This window comes from Eupeodes corollae, chromosome 1 (assembly GCF_945859685.1).
Source record: "Eupeodes corollae chromosome 1, idEupCoro1.1, whole genome shotgun sequence".
Taxonomy (NCBI): Eukaryota; Metazoa; Arthropoda; class Insecta; order Diptera; family Syrphidae; genus Eupeodes; species Eupeodes corollae.
This window is the reverse complement of record NC_079147.1, coordinates 153,715,135-153,731,031: the sequence shown is the minus strand read 5'-3', so window position 1 is coordinate 153,731,031 and position 15,897 is coordinate 153,715,135. Positions and strand designations below refer to the sequence as shown.

At 36.7% G+C, this 15,897-nt stretch overlaps 1 protein-coding gene across 1 annotated transcript in view; it reads right to left on the bottom strand.

Annotated features, from left to right (window-relative positions):
* LOC129945903 (uncharacterized) overlaps window positions 1-15,628 on the bottom strand; it is a 35,243-nt gene extending 19,615 nt beyond the window's left edge. Inside the window, exons 1-3 of the mRNA XM_056055867.1 lie at window positions 14,817-15,628; window positions 14,558-14,701; window positions 14,181-14,438 (exon numbers count right to left, since the gene is read on the bottom strand). Of these exons, the coding sequence (XP_055911842.1) occupies window positions 14,181-14,438; window positions 14,558-14,701; window positions 14,817-15,165 (751 nt within the window). The 5' untranslated portion in view covers window positions 15,166-15,628. The remainder of the gene's footprint in view (window positions 1-14,180; window positions 14,439-14,557; window positions 14,702-14,816) is intronic.
* Between the last annotated feature and the right edge of the window lie 269 nt (window positions 15,629-15,897).

Below are 15,897 nucleotides of genomic sequence, written 5' to 3'. Positions count from 1 at the left end.
CGACAATTTTCTCCAGATGAGTCCTTAAACTAAAGGACGTTCTTATCCCTCTACCTTCCCAGAATCATCATCCATTCCCACATAAACAAGGCATACCAGCCTACGTTTATGTCACCAACTCCCATCCCACCTCCGACGTTGTAATCTCCTATGCTCCTTCTCACTCTAGGTAACCTAGCTGAATTGTTGATACCGAATCCCAATCTTTTCCTTACACATCAGAATGATGAATTAATATCAACTGACTCCTCACCCTTTCTCTTTCTCCCCAACCACCTCTCATCTTTATTGGGCTGGATCTAAGGTGTTAAACGACCAGTGCCGATGATCAGCCTGGCTGGGGGCTCAATTCAAAAATAGCCCGGTCTCTAACGGAGTATCCGGATACCTGGCGACCTCCGGATTAACTAGTTTTATCTGTACATGCGAATCTCTGTGCAGATGGCATCAAAGCTTGCTGCTGTATCTCTTGCGGCCAACACAGAGAAGGGAGTAATGGCTAACCATGGACCCTCCTCTGCTGTTGGTAGCAACAAGTATATAAGGGTAGGGTTGTGAAAAATGGCCCTACCACTACTAATGAGAGTACTTCCAGAAATGGAAAACTCTCAAAAAGCCTTTATAGGGGGCTGAAAGGACACCGCAGCAAACCGCTAGCGTCGAATAGGCTAAAAGCATACTTGCTACAACAAGGTTCAATAAGGACTGTACGTCCAAAAGAGAGAGGTCTCTTGAGGGGTCGAACCGACATTAAAACGGACTCGGGCGCACAACACCAGCACAATTGAGGCAATTTTTACCAGCTGTCTTTACCTGGTCTATGTTCCCTCGGCATGGAGAGAAGTTAAAGTTGTTTTTATACCTAAAGCAGGTAAATGCTCCCAAGTCAATCCTAAAGATCTACAACCTATAAGTCTATCATCATTTTTCTTAAGACCTTGGAAAATTTATTGATATCCATTTAAGGGCACGTATCGATACAAGACTTCTGTCTTCGTCTCAGCATGCCTACTGTAAAGGTAAATCGGTGGAAACAGCGTTACACACTTTAGTACTCACCATCGAATACTCCCTCCATCATAAAGAGTTCACTATGGTTGCTTTCCCTGACATCGAAGGTGCCTTTAAGGGCATGTCGCATGCAAAAAAATTGATTGGTGCTTTGCGCTTAGCTTTGTAGCGTTCACATTTTTTTAAATATTTAAACGAAATAAACGGGTTTTGATTGAAAATATATTGGACTAAATATAAATAAAGGAATAAAAAATTTAAAAAAATTGTTTGTTCCTTAACAGCACTAGAATCACTAAAAAATCATTAAATTCAGGTAGTTACTTGCGAAAATCAATGGGGCAGTGTGTAAAATATAATTTTTTATTTTTTTTATATTTTTTTCCAAAAAACAATACATTTTTATAAATAGCATCGATTTTCTTTTTTTTTTAATTTATTTATTTATTCCAAGAAAAATTGTAGAAAACTATGAAAAATAGGGCAAATTTGCATTGTGGCATAGGTGCAATATTTGATAAAACTTCCAAAGTATAACAGCTAGCTAAGTCAATTTAACTTTTTTTCAAATTCTAAATATATGTTCAGATATTTGCTTTTAATTTTTTTTTTTTTAAAATAGTTATAGTAACTTTTTTAGACAAAAAATCCAAAATGCATTCTTTTTTTTCCAATATTTTTTGCGAATTCATGGGGCGAGCTGATTTTTTTTTTTTTAGTTTTAATTTTTTTTTAAAAAAAAAGGACCATATATATTACTCTTACTATCGATTTTGAAAAAAAAAAAATATTTGTCGCAACATAATTAAAAATGCATTTCAATATAACAACATTTGTGGTGCAATTGTGAGGGATTGGGAGCTTATATAATTGCAAAATATTTTTTTTATTTTTTTTTGGCATTTTGTTTATTCTATTTAAAAAAGTAAAAAGTTCTTGCGTCTACAGTTTATTTAATTTAATTTTTATAAAAGAGGTCTATTTTGCATTTTTTAACAACAAATTTCTTTGTAAACGCACACAATGAAGTTTCCAGTTCCCAAGAATGCCACTGCATCTCAGCGCTCAAGAAGAGAATTCTTTGCAAAAGAATTGCGCCCGCCCATCCTCTCTTTGATTTTTTTTTGTTGTTGGACTCATGGCTCATTTAGTTTTTGTATTCTTTGTTTTGCTTGCGGTATACAATAACAGAAAATACAACAAAAAAAAAGACTTTTCTTAGAAATATTTTTTTTTTCTAGTATGTGGTATGATGTAAGGTCATGGACTCGTGATTTGGGTGTTACGGAGTCAATCGTATACGCAGAATTTGATTTTTGGTTCAACTTTCGGCAAGTTTTGTGGTTGCACATTGTATTGTAGGTATAAAAAAGGGTAAAGAGGTATTGTAGGTATCGTGAATTCGCTGTCATATATTTTGTTTTCTTGATTTTTTTTGCGTACTATCACTCCTGGGTATTGCATTTTTTTAACTTCCCATATACGAAGTTATTATAATGGGTCCGATTTGTCAAATTGAAAATTTTGAACATTCAGTCAAATTTTGAACAAAATCAAATTGACAGTTTTTGTACAAAAAATTAAAAACCTAAAAAAAAATTTAACAAAAGTTGGTAAAAATTGATTTTCACCTCAAATATCTTTTCAAAAATTAAAAATATTGGCTTCAAAAATTTTTTTATTTCACAGAAAATATTGTTTTCGATATTTAGTGATTTTTATATAAAAATCCATCAGTCCGTTTTTTCATAAAAATAAAATCTACAAAAAATAAAACGCAAATTTGCTAAAAATTGATAGACAAACTTTTAAGCAAGACAAATCGACAGACGTGATGGGAAGTTATCAGTGTGCACAATCCTGTCAAACTATTTCAAAAAAGAGGCTGGGATGCGACCCACACTGATAACTTCCCATCCCGTCTGTCAATTTGTCTTGCTTAAAAGTTTGTCTATATGTACTCGTATCAATTTTGAACAAATTTGCGTACTATTTTTTGTAGATTTTATTTTTTATGAAAAAACGGACTGTTGGATTTTTATATAAAAATGAAATGAAAAGAGTTTTGAATCGATATTCAATTTTTACCAACTTTGAGTAAAGTTTTTTAGATTTTTATTTTGTATAAAAAAACTGTCAATTCAATTTTCTCAACATTGTTGATGACAATATTTCTTATAAGATAAAAAAAGTTTGATGCCTAAATTTCAACTTTTTGAAAAGATATTTGAATCGATATTCAATTTTTACCAATTTTTGTTAATTTTTTTCGGTTTTTAATTTTTTGTAAGCAAACTGTCAATTCGACTTTTCTCAAAATTTTATTAAATGTTGACAACAATATTTTTTGAAAGATAAAAGTAAATTAAAGCCAATATCTCAAAGTTGTGAAAAGATATTTGAGTCGAAAGTCAATTTTTACCAACTTTTATTAATTTTTGTTTAGGTTTTTATTTTTTATAAAAAAACTGTCAATTCGATTTTTCTCAAAATTTTATCAGATTTGAAAAACATTATTTTTCGTTGCACAAAATTGTTTTGGAGATGAAATCATATTTTAGTCGTAAAATTTGGTAGGTGACACATTTTTTTTTTCAGTTTTTTGATTTATAAAAAAACCGTTAAATGGATTTTTTTCAAAAAATATACTTGGTTGATATCACGTTACAATATATTATATAAAATTTAATTCAAGTCTCTAGCGTTTTTGGTTCGTAAGATATTTAGGGTTATCTAAAATTTTCACCTTTTTTTTAAACTGCTATGGTAAAAAAAACACCTACGCAATTTTCTTGAGAGCCCTTTCTGCAGCTTTCTGCCTTATTATCTGTATAACAAAATTTATTTGAAGTCGATATCTCTTCTGGTTCTTGAGCTATGGACGACGAAAAAAACGTCGCGAAAGTTCGGACGTACGAACGTACGTACACACGCACGCACAGCCATGTTTCTAAAAACCTTTTATTTTGACTCTAGGGACCTTGAAACCTCGAGAAATGTCAAAATTTTCAATTTGACAAATCGGACCCATTACAATAATTTCCAATGGGAAGTAAAAAAATATTAAAATAAAATAGGTATTTTCAATAATTAGAAAATGTCGACCAAAAAAAGAAATTCAAGAAAAAAACATCTCCTTCGATAGCAAAATACCCACTTGCTTTATAAAATTCGAACCATATGCAAAAGACAACAACAAATCTACCTAACTAGACATACCAAAAAAAACCGGTTTATCATGCAACGTTGTTATGTTTCTTATTTCTTTGATTGGCTGCTTGTGCGGAAATATATCCCTCGCTCTGAGAGACAAAAAAGATCAAGAGGCAAATATAGAGTAATTGGAAATTCAAATTTTTAATTTGATAATGAAGAGAGTAACGATCTTTCACTAATACATTCAAATTCATTTACATGAGTTCTGAGTTCGCTTCTGCGGGAGACATACCCTTAACAACGTGAACACATGCCCAATCACATCTGCACTGACATCTCTAAATGTAGAGAGTTCGCTTCGGGAGTTAATTCATTTAATGCTTACTAGCAGAATAATCAACTCAAAACTGGGCAACTCTTCTAGTAGACGATTCGTTAGTAGAGGGACACCGCAAAGTGGTATTCTATCCCCTCTCCTCTGGAACCTAGTGGTGAAGGAAATCCTAACTAGTCTGGATGCGGAGAGTTTCAGAGTGATAGCCTACGTGGACGACGTTGCTATAGCAGTTTCAGGAAATCATCTTAACATCCTAAAAGAGCTCTTACAAAATGCCTTGGACAGACTAATACTTTGGGCTGATCGGTGTGGACTGGGTGGTAACCCACATAAAACCGATCTGGTCTTATTTTCGAGGAGATACAAAATTTCCATTTGTCAACCTTCCCTATATTAAAGGATTCCAATTAAAATTCTCAGCCGAGGCTAAATACCTGCGTCTTGTCTTAGACAAAAAACTAAATTAGAAACGCAACGTACAGGAAAGAGTCAAAAAAGCTACTGTAGCCCTCTTTTCTTGCAAAAAAGCTTTTGGTAATAAATGGAGTTTACAACCCAGAATCGCGCATTGGCTATACACATCGGTAATCAGACTGATTTTAACGTACGGTGTGGCAGTACGGTGGACTGCTTTAGAGAAAGGTATAAACAGGCTAAATAAAGTCCAACGTTCAGCTTACCTATGTATAAGCGGATCGCTTCGCACGAACCCGTCTGCGGCACTTTAGAATCAATTCCAAAGCACTTAGACTACACCATCCCCCAACTGCAATTCGACAGAAACTTCCAGATTTCTATACCTCCCAGATCTTTTTGGGAGGATAGGACATTCTTGGAGGGTGAGTCAAGTCTCTCATTCCGGCTTCCCAATCATTGTAGCGTGTTCCTGGCGGAACTTTTGTCGATAAAAGAAGTCTTGTCTTGGTTCAAAGAAAACGTGATATCAACATCTGATATCCGTATTTTCTCTGATAGACAGGCCGCTATCAAATCTCTGGACTCTGTCTCTACAAACTCTATAACAGTCCATAACTGTCAAGCATCTCTAATGGAGATGGCGCAACAGTTTAATATTCAGCTTTGCTGGGTACCGGGCCTTAGAGACATTACAGGTAACTGAATAAGGCAGATGAACTCACCAGAAACGGTACAGTACAGCCAATGCTACCACGTTTGGCAAGTAAAGGCATACCAATCGCTACTTGTAAACTGCTGCTAATGCAAGACGCTTTGAGGAAGGCAGGCACCAGGTGGAACAACATCACCACGTGTCAAGTCACAAGAAACATCTGGCCAACACTGGACTTAAACGTTCAAGGTTTCTTGCTCTCTCTAAGCAGATCGCATATACGCTCGATAATAGGTGTCATATCCGGACACTGTCTAATAGTAAAGCACGCCACGAGACTAGGCGTATTCTCAGATGACTTTTGCAGAAGCTGTATGGACGAGTAAGAGGAAGAAACGGTTCTTCATCTTCTCTGCACATGCCCTGCTCTAGCTCGAAAACGCAAGAATAACCTATAGGAGAACTCTTCTTTTACGATCTAAATCACATCGGTATAGTCAGCCTCTCACGTTTCCTAAGGGACTCAAGCTGGTTCCAATGAGCTTAGGAGGAAGCCTCAAGATTCATGTGGTATCACAATGGGCCATTAAACTGGCCTAAGTGTGTCCGTTTCCATCTTGGACAGCGACTATAACCTAACCTAACCTCCTGCAAAGCAATTTAAGTCGAACACCTTTGTTGATAAGTTGGAATATAAAAGAGAACTGAATCATTTTGTAAAATGTTGCTTAACCTTTTAAGTCTGTTTAGTGTATTAAGCAATTTTAGATTCTTCTCAACTGCCTTTTTTCTTGCAAAAAAGCTCTTGGTAATAAATGGTTATCAAAAAAAGTTAAAAGAAGTCATTCTTGTGATGAGTATGAAGGAGTTTGGCGTTAAATAAGTCATAACTTAAATGGAGGTCGAAATAATTAAAAAGCGACGGAGAATTATAAATGATATGGTTTTGGTAAGAATTGATAATAAGCCCAAAAACTGAAAAGATTAAAAAAAGGAAGGATTTCAGTTGAGGAAATTGATTGGACAGTTCGCTAATAATAATCAAGGCGTTATTAATACCCTTAAAATCTTTAAAATTTCAGCACGGTGCAAGCCTTAATAAAATGGTCTAAAAGTCTTGAACATAAAAAGGGGAGAGAAAAACATTGTTTGGAAAAGCGTTCCACATTCTCGATGTGCGGTAAAACAAAATCTTTATACCTGAAAGTATGTCCAAAATTAAGCTCAAGAGTAAACTGATGAGTTATCGTGGAAGTTTTGGACGAATAAAGGCTTACCCAAGGGACTGGAAGGATGGAGTTATTGTAAAGTTACCAAAGAAAGGAAACCTCATAAACGGTATCACAGTTCTGTCCGTTTTTCCGAAGTTAATGGCAATTATCTTTCTCGAGAGGATTAAGTCCAGGATCGAGTCGAGTGGCCGATCGAGCGGCTACCACATCAACACCTTGCGAATCATACTTGAAGTTCGAACAATCATCTGAGTACTAATCACCGCAGTACCTTATGTTTGTTGATTTTGAGAAGTTGTTTGATCGGGAATTCCCTGAGAAAATTGTCGCTGTTATTAAAGAATCTTACAACAACGCAAGGTGTTTTGTGTTGCACAATGAACAGCTTTCCGACTCTTTCGATGTGCGTCAAGGAGTGAGACAAGAAGATGTCTTGTCACCAATTCTGTTTTTGCTGGCGATTGACGATGTGATGACTGCCACGGTGGGTACACATGAAAGACACGGTATCCAATAGAGCCTGTTTGACAAGTTTAGCCACATAGATTATGCTGACAGGCTTAAATCAGATGTGTTATTCACTGCAATTAAATGGAGAGGTGGCTGGCTTAAGAATTAACACAAATAAGACCAAAGTAATGACCACAGGCCATAGCACACAAGTTATTCTAAGGCAGGGGACCATGGAGGAGGTCGAGCAGTTTAATTATCTGTGAAGTTTTATAGCTCTCGATGGCGGAAAGGACTTGGATGTTAACAGTAGAATAAAAAAAGTTGAAACTCTTCGAATTCAACGTCAATTCAGTGCTGTTATATGCTGCTGAAACATGGAAATGCTGTGCCAACATCTCTAGCAGACTACAAGCTTTCGTAAATCACTCTGTTCTGAAGATCCGGTGGCCGCAAACAATTTCTAACGTTGACCTGTGGAATAGGACCAGACAGAACAAATTGGACGTAGACATCATGCAAATGGATAAGCCATGCAGTGAAAAAACCGGACGACAGTATAGCAAAATAATCCGTCCAATGGAATCATCAGGGTAATAGACGATTTGGAAGACCAAAGACAACTTGGAGGTCATCAGTTTTGAAGGAGACTCGGTCTCAAGGTATTCATTCGTGGCCACAGCTGAGGTCATTTTGGTGAATCAGGATAGGTGGAAGGATCTTGTTGCTACCCTATGCTCCAAGAGGAGTTAAAGCGTTGCTGTACTTTCAGCCGGACAACATATAAAGGCAACCTTATAAGAAGGGATACAAAATTAGTTTTTACTTCCATCGAAGGCATTGTAAGCTTCTAGGAGCATTTTCCGCAATGTCGAATATGTGAACTTTCCATAAGAGGTGATTTGTGATACACAGACCGAATTATAAAAGTGCGATACTTTCCTGAATGCAAGTGCCACTCATTGTAAGTAGCATTAAAGGTTGATTACGCTTAAATGACAGGATACATAATTAAAATTTTGAAGAATTCCCATTTCCCCATTCTCATATAAATGAGGATTATAAAAGAGCCTTATACCCAACCTTATTAATAATACGATGTTTAATGGCTAAGTTATTTTTTTAAATATAATTTTAATATATAATAATTTTGCCAAAATATTGAAAAAAAAATCTTAAGTAAACCATTTCTTTAACCTTATCCGTAGAGTTGAAAATAATCATCCATTTTTTACTACAATGTAGGTTATGTGCCAGACTTCAAAAAACGGATTTAAATCTATGAAAGAATTCAAAAAATATGTTTCTTCTTTTTATTTACAACAATAAAGGGAATGGGTGTAGTGGGCTGTTTTGTTTATATTTAGATTGTGTATTAATTACATTTTTAATCAGAATAATGGTATAATCATGCCCATATTGTATTTTAGATTTTGTTGATTTATGAGGCAAACTAATAAACACCCTATGAGGGAAACGCAAAGGAATGTGTATATAATTCAAAGGACTTATGTTTCTTCTCTTTATATTGGATAAGAACATAAATTATTTTAATGGGGCGTAACAGTTAAAAACGCACACAGGAATATAAAAATAAAAACACAGCAATCATTTAATTTAAATTTTTCTTAAATCCAATTTTTGACTGAATTTAATAATTTGCATAATGTAAAACTAATTAAGCTAATTAATGTGTAAGCTATTAAAAAAAGCACATGATTTGTATCGAAGGTACTGAAAGTTATACAAAAAAGGACAATATTTTTGAAAGTTTGTATGTTTGGTATAATAATATTTATATTTATATTTATATTTATATTTATATTTATATTTATATTTATATTTATATTTATATTTATATTTATATTTATATTTATATTTATATTTATATTTATATTTATATTTATATTTATATTTTTATTTATATTTATATTTATATTTATATTTATATTTATATTTATATTTATATTTAAATTTATATTTATATTTATTTTTATACTAGTAGCTGAGCTGACAAACGTTGTCTTGTCAAATAAATAATTTCTAAAGAAAATGTTGCTTTAAATAAATAACTAACTTATTGTAAGTGTGTAAGAATTTGGTACATAAGTGGGAGAGATATAGACCACTGTAAACGGTGCCAAATATTAAAATAAAAAATCTCTTCTTCTTCCAATAATATTAGAAGATAAAAGCGCTCAGTCTGGCTTGGATTGACTTTAAATACTCGCCCCAAGGTATTTGATTTGAATAAACCGGGTCATGCATCAATCGGCGTATCTTGCTTGCGAGGCATCCATTTTTGTATAGCAGCCCATGTGAAATAGCGTGGTACTTCTGAATAGAGTAATATCCGTGCGAAAGCACCAGAGGCACCCACACGATTACACAATTCAAACATGATGGATTAATAGCACGATCAATCGGTTTCTCACTCGTGAAATATACGCTCTGACCGGTTTCAAGATGGACTGCTTAATTAGTAACTGCTGGATCCCATTCATGAATTGGGAAACCAAAGATGCGCCAACGTATCGGCCAATTTGATAACGTGTTATTTCATTATCGTTATTACCCGGAGAAGCTTTTACATTGGTATTTTCAACAGCTATATCATTGCCTTTATTCATATAGGTAGATAGGTAGAAATGGCGATCTCAAGGCAACCTAGCCTGAGATCCAATTAGCGCTGTAGTGCGCCGTTTTGATACCAGAAACTCGTTCGACCTGTGATAGAAAGGGAAAGATTTATAGAGAAGCTTCATAGCGATTGTGTTAGAGCCATTTTGTCGCATTGAGAAAAAAGATTAGGTCTCTAATATTTGTCCTAGATAGCTCATCGATTTCTTGAAAGAATGCTTTTCCAAAGCATTTCATTCTGGTGTTTGCCAAAGCAGGACATTTGCAGAGGAAATGGATTATGGTTTCACTTTCTCTTTGGTCACTACACCTACGGCAAAAGGTGTTGTAAGAGATACCCAACTTCTCTGCATGAACTCCTATAGGCCAATGTCCGGTACAAACCGCAACAATCCTGGCTATGTCCTGCCTTGGCCTGCATAGAAGATCATTTGTACGGATTTATTATAGGTGGGCCATATCTTCCTAGATATAATGCAGTTGGGTAAATTGCTCCACCTTCGGTTTGATTCAGTTTGGTAGATAGAAAAGATTTTACTATTCATAGCAACAAGAGGAATGTTAACCATTTCCGCAAGTGAGCTATGAAGGGCCGATCCTTGCCTGGCTAGCTCGTCGGCCCGTTCATTTCCCACGATACCACTATGGCCCGAAACTCAGATAAGGGTGAAACCGAGGTTAATAGATATTCAGGCTCGCAAGCTCATCGTGACATTGCTGGACCAATTTAGAAGAGGATGTTGCCGAGTTAATGGCTATGACAGCTGCCTGACTGTCTGTAAAGATAGCCACATTTCGGTTTTGGTTTGCCAGCAGTTCAGCCTGAAAAACGCTAGCAAAGTCAGGAAGCCTAAAGGATTTAGCTACATGTAGGGACTCAGAAAAAATACCAGAACCAACTCCGCACTCCATCTTTGAGCCGTCAGTAAAGATGGTTGTGTCGAAACCTATCGACAAGATATCATAATCCCAATCTTCTCTGGATGGGAAAATAACCTTAAAACCCTTACTAAGGCTCAAATAGGAGTGCAGTAGTCAGTGTCTACCGAGATAATATCTGAGGGAATCAATTTCGTGGTGTTGTTGTGACCATAAGGTTTTGAAAACCAGCTGTTTGATTCCTTCAGCCTAATAGCGCTGCAGGTAACTATGTATTTAATAAAAAGGTCGATTGGTAGAAGATCCAAAATAACGTTTAAGGCGTCCGTTGGGCAAGTACGCATGGCCCCTGTGGTGCCCACGCAAGCTGTTCTCTGAACCTTCTTTAGCTTATTAATGTTATAAGGTTTTGACAACCAGCTATTTGATTCCCTCAGCCTAATAGCGCTGCAGGAAACTATGTATTTAATAAAAAGGTCGATTGGTAGAAGATCCAAAATAACGTTTAAGGCGTCCGTTGGGCAAGCATGGCCCCTGTGGTGCCCACGCAAGCTGTTCTCTGAAACTTCTTTAGCTTATTAATGTTATAGGCTTTGCTAAGAGCAGGCCACCACACAATCGACCCATATGTTAAGATAGGGCGTACTACGGCTGTCTACGTCCATAAAATCATCTTCGACTGAAGTCCCCACTTTTTGCCAAACGTTTTGCTGCAGGCGTAGAAGGCAACACAGGCCTTCTTAACCCGCACTTCAATATTTAGTTTCCAGTTTATTTTTGGGTCGAGTATAACTCCGAAATATTTTGCACAATGATAGGATATGACCATTGAGTCGAGGTAGCGTGAAGGTCGTTACTTTAGTTTTGGTGGAAAAGAGCAAGAGTTCAGTTTTACTTTCGTTAACTCCTAGTCCACAACCTGTGGCCCAGTTGCTAACATTCTTTAAAGCTGACTCCGTGATTTCACTAATCACAGAGGTGTACACCAATAGCACTAAATCATCCGCATAGGCTACCGCCTTCACTCCACATCTCTCTAATTTAACGAGAATTGTATCCATGACCAGAAGCTATAGAAGAGGCGAAAGGACACCACCCTGGGGTGTTCCCCTACTCACGTGTTTTGTTGCGATTGTATTGCCGAGAGTGGCTCGAATCTTCCTACCACTGAGCATGGAAATAATCCATTCTCAAATGAAGTTTTCTACACCGAACATAACGAGCGATTCTTCTATGGATTCGGTAAGGACGTTGTTAAAAGCACCTTCTATGTCTAGGAAGGTGGTAAGAGTAAATTCTTTATAATGGATTGTTTGTTCTACAGTACCCACTTCCTCATGGAGGGCAGGCTCCGTAGATTTTGCCCTTAAGATAAGCATGCTGAGAGCTTTCAAGAGGTCATCCAACTAGGATTTCTATAATATAGTAATCAAGAATTCGCTCCAAGGTTTTAAGCACAAAAGATGTTAAGCTTATTGGTCTGAAATCCTTCGCGGATTCGGGACCTCGACTACCGACTTTCGGGATAAAAACTACTTTGACCTGTCTCCACGACATGGACACATGTTTAAGAAGGAGGCATCCTTTGAAAATTTGTTCCAGCCATGGAGCTGCCACATCTTGCAACTTTTGAAGCATAACTGGCAGTATGCCATCCATGCCTGGGGATTTATATGGAGAAAAAATATTGATGGCCCACAAAATATTTTCTCTGGTTATAACGGAATTGACTTGCTCCACATGAGTTACGTTTATCTCTGTGGTTTCAAACGGTTCCAGGTTATCACTCTCGCAACCCGGAAAGTGCGTCTTCATCAGTAGCTCAAGAGAGTCGGCTGGAGAGGCTGTCCAGGTTCCATCAGGGTTTTTAAGAAATGAAGGATTACAATGTTCCTTCGATAAAACTTTGCTGAGCCTTGCGGAGTCCTTTATGTCTTCGATTGATTGACAGTATTCTCTCCAGCCTTGTCTTTTGGCTGATGACAGGGCTTGCTTGTAAATTTTAAGAGAGTCTTTATACGGTTGGTAAAACTTATGTTTGTGGCAGATATTGAAAATTGTCCTCGTCATTTTCCTAAGACTCGACAGTTCTTCATTCCACCACGAAGGAAGGGTTTTACGGCTATATTTAACTGGGCAAGAGACTCTAAAAGCTTTACTTATAGAAGTTTCAAAGGTTTACTTCTTTGATTCAAGGTCTCCTATCGATTCAGTGAGATTCGGTAAGTTGCTTAGTTTGCCTTAATTCATATAAATATTTGAAGCTCTTTTATGATTTGCAGAACTCACCGTAATATGAGCGTTGAATGGTTTACTCAGCAGAGGCGAATATGGGACCACCCAGCGGCTATCAATGTCAATGTCTACGCTGTTTACATTTTTAACAAATGACTGTCCGAAATGATGATGATTTATGATTGTAAATTAAATTTATCAAAGACTTCAATTTATGTCTGAATACACGTGCTGTAATGTCATGACGATATATTGTATTTAGGCCAGGCAATAGTAAACTTCGACCATTTCGGAATATACGTGAACGTGAAAATAAACATAAACATATTCTTCCATATGGCGTAGACTGCCTTTGTATAATGGTAGAATGACAGAATGAGTGCCGTCGGTATTGGTGATGATAGCTTTGATTAAGTCATTAGTATCGTAATCGTTCGCTATCTATCTTGTTATACATGTCGATCATGAATTGCTGACAAAGCTCACGACATTGTTGGTACCGTTTACAGTGCTCTATATGTCTCCTACTTACATATATACCACATCCTTACACACTAAGAATACGTTATTTATTTATTTATAGCAAAATATTCTCTAGAAATCATTCATATGACAAAGCAACGTTGGTCGGGTCAGCTAGTAGAAATATAAAAATTAGATAAAATTCTATTCTCAGACCTATGGAATGTATATACAAAATTTCATTGAAATTAGGAAATCTGTTATGGAGGAGTATTTCAACCAACTCTGTGATATGAGAATTTTATATATTAGATTTAATATTTATGTACATTTATATTTATACTTTTTTAGGAGTTGTTCAAAAATAACACTCAATAAGTTGCAATTATTTGAACCTATTCCCCAATTGATAAATATTTCAATTGAATGCTGGAATTGTATTAAAGACAAAAAAGGGCAGTCTCAAAATAAAATCAGTGAATGCAATCTTTGAGCTGCATTCAATGGATCAACTCTAAAGAATGAATTCACGAACTATTATGTTCGCTATTGCAAATATTGTGTTATGAATAATTCTTTCTTTTTTTGTTTAACTCAATCACAAATATCATAATATCTCCCTTAATTATTAAAAGGATTCTGTTAAAATTGCTCATATACATATGTACAATATGTACAGTAAAATTAACATAAGAAAAGAGCGTCTTACCTTCCAAACTATTATCGTTTCTCGACAATAAGGGCGGCATCAATGTGCTAGTCGGCATCATGTCACCCGTAAAATCGAATGGAAATGCTGGATTTGGTATTGCCCCTTGTAGCTTTGGTGCGGGTGGTATAGCTTCTGATTCCTTATAGAATTGGTCCTCATCGTACAGTTCGTCCTGGTCCAAATCGAGTTCTGTCTGTTGTGGTTCATCCGATTCCGGCGCTGTTTCGTATCTATCCTTGAGGACTTTCCGTGGTACTGCAATAGAAAAACAAGTTAATTTCCAATTCTCAAAACCATTCTCGTTTTTGTGATAGGTATATAGAACCGTTTAGTCTACGACTTTACTAGATACATATATGAAGAGTTTAACTTACTGCAGGTGTACACAACTTTCAAATACATTTTGGCGTCGCCTTTACATGGTCGACCGAATGTTCCGGCATCGGCTGTGATTGAACATCGTCTCCGCCCGTGGCAGATTTGCATCACTGTCTCCGTCGCGTACGACACCAGACAGGCTGAGGGAAATATTCAAAATAAAAAAAAAGCAAAAGATGAATTCGCCATGAAAATGAGAATGAAAATTCAAGCGGCAGCCAACATTACGAACATGGCCGTTAATTGCTAACTTACTCTGTTTGCTACTTGGGTCCTCGACGACGGGGTGATCAGATCCATTGCTGCACTGAACGCTTTCTCGTTCTGTGCGTCCAAAGTTCGCACTGTATATCGCTATCCGTGAATAAGGATTACACACCAATGGCATGTTGTCATTCTCGCATGCTATTTTGCTTCGGAACTCATCTGAAAAGAGGATACGGAAGTAGTCAGTTTTTCTGCGAAGATAACTCTTTTGAAGTTTGAACGAGTAGATAATGTGGGTGTGTGTTGGTCGGGCTGTGTGGGTATAGAGTAGGTGGGCGGATTCGTTTTTTTTTTTTTTTTGTAAATTATTTACAACTGCCAATACGCTGGACGTCATCGTCAGCGTTGTCGTCGTGGAGATAATTCGATTTCAATGGCAGTAGTGCAGTTCTGCCAATAAACCGATTTGTGGAGGGAAATTGCACGGTTGCACAGGACATTATATCCTTGGCTTACACAAAAGAGCCCAACAGTTCATCCAAACCAATTTGATCCACGATTGAGAGTGCATGGTGAAAATGCAGAACCAAAGTAAAGTTGTGTCGCCAGCCAGTTTCAGCGTGGTCCTCGTCGTCGGTCGGTCGGTCGGTCGGTCGTCTCAGGCCCGACTACGTTTTTACAACGGATCATAAAAGTTTATTGAGTTTCGCATTCAAATGGCGCGACATGGTCCTTCCGTTTGGAAACGATGACGACGATGACGACGACAACGACGATGGCGACTACAACTACGAAGAAGAGGATACGCAGTAAGGATAGATGCATGGTTATGCATTTTGCTCGATTCACTGAATAGGATGGCCCACAAAAGTTGGCTATTTAATAGAGCATATGCACAACCATGCATCTATCTACATATATGTATGTGAGGAAATATATATGGATGTATATGTATAAGTTTCAGGAAATTGGCAATTTGTAGAGTTTCGCAATAATTTTTCGCATTAACAACATAATCGGGAGGAGTGCTGTGGAAAGATCCATATAAAAGCAAGCATTTATGTTATCCCATCAATGCTCAAGTCCAAGTTAAGTTAGGTTCTAAAGTATATGTAATAGCAAAGACGTG